At 49.8% G+C, this 931-nt stretch overlaps 1 protein-coding gene across 1 annotated transcript in view; it reads right to left on the bottom strand.

The window, feature by feature from the left end:
- Positions 1-447, bottom strand: part of LOC144669954 (inhibitory synaptic factor 1-like) — a 4,379-nt gene extending 3,932 nt beyond the window's left edge. Inside the window, exon 1 of the mRNA XM_078532234.1 lies at positions 107-447. Within this exon, the coding sequence (XP_078388360.1) occupies positions 107-259 (153 nt within the window). The 5' untranslated portion in view covers positions 260-447. The remainder of the gene's footprint in view (positions 1-106) is intronic.
- Between the last annotated feature and the right edge of the window lie 484 nt (positions 448-931).

Below are 931 nucleotides of genomic sequence, written 5' to 3'. Positions count from 1 at the left end.
GGGAAAGCAGTGAAGGTTCACTTACTGTTTTTAACGGGAAACAGTGGCGGTCTGGACACAGTTATTCTCCGCAGAACAAACAGGCAGTAAATAAATTCCGCTTTACCTCCTTCAGCTCCTTCGCCACCTCTTTCAGCTCCTGGAGGATGACTTCCAGCTGGTCAATGACCATTTTCATGCGGTTTCGGATCCCCACCTTCACCGGGGTCGGGGCTGCGGCTTCACTCCTTAGGCTGGGAGGGCTGCCCCTCGCTGACATTGTTTAGAGAGCTGGCGAGCGGCGGCCCAAGCCGGCCATGCTCCTCGCCGTTGACCTCGCTGATTCTCCGTGGAGTTGGCCGTGACTGACACACGGGAGGACTCACCATCTTCACACCAACGCCAGGAGCAACCTTGCCCGGGGATCTCTCTCTCTCTCTCTGTCTCTCTCCTTTACATCGCAGAACCGGAATGGTTGGTGAATGGATGTGTGTGTGTGTGTGTGTGTGTGAGTGGAGGGGAGGGTTGGTTGGGGGGAGGAGAGCCTCCTCTCAGGATAACAAGTTTGCACCGATCAGTCTATTTTATTTCCACCTCGCCCCCTCTCTCTCTGTGTGTGTCTAAAATTCTCTCTCTGTCTAAAATTCTCTCTCTGTCTAAAATTCTCTCTGTGTGTCTAAAATTCTCTCTCTCTGTGTGTGTCTAAAATTCTCTCTCTCTCTCTGTGTGTGTCTAAAATTCTCTCTCTCTCTCTCTGTGTGTGTCTAAAATTCCCTCTCTCTCTGTGTGTCTAAAATTCCCTCTCTCTCTGTGTGTCTAAAATTCCCTCTCTCTCTCTGTCTAAAATTCCCTCTCTCTCTCTCTGTATGTGTCTAAAATTCCCTCTCTCTCTGTGTGTCTAAAATTCCCTCTCTCTCTCTGTCTAAAATTCCCTCTCTCTCTCTCTGTATGT

This window comes from Cetorhinus maximus, chromosome 30 (assembly GCF_964194155.1).
Source record: "Cetorhinus maximus chromosome 30, sCetMax3.hap1.1, whole genome shotgun sequence".
Lineage (NCBI taxonomy): Eukaryota > Metazoa > Chordata > Chondrichthyes > Lamniformes > Cetorhinidae > Cetorhinus > Cetorhinus maximus.
Note: the sequence above shows the minus strand (reverse complement) of the source record. Positions and strands in the feature narration are given on the sequence as shown.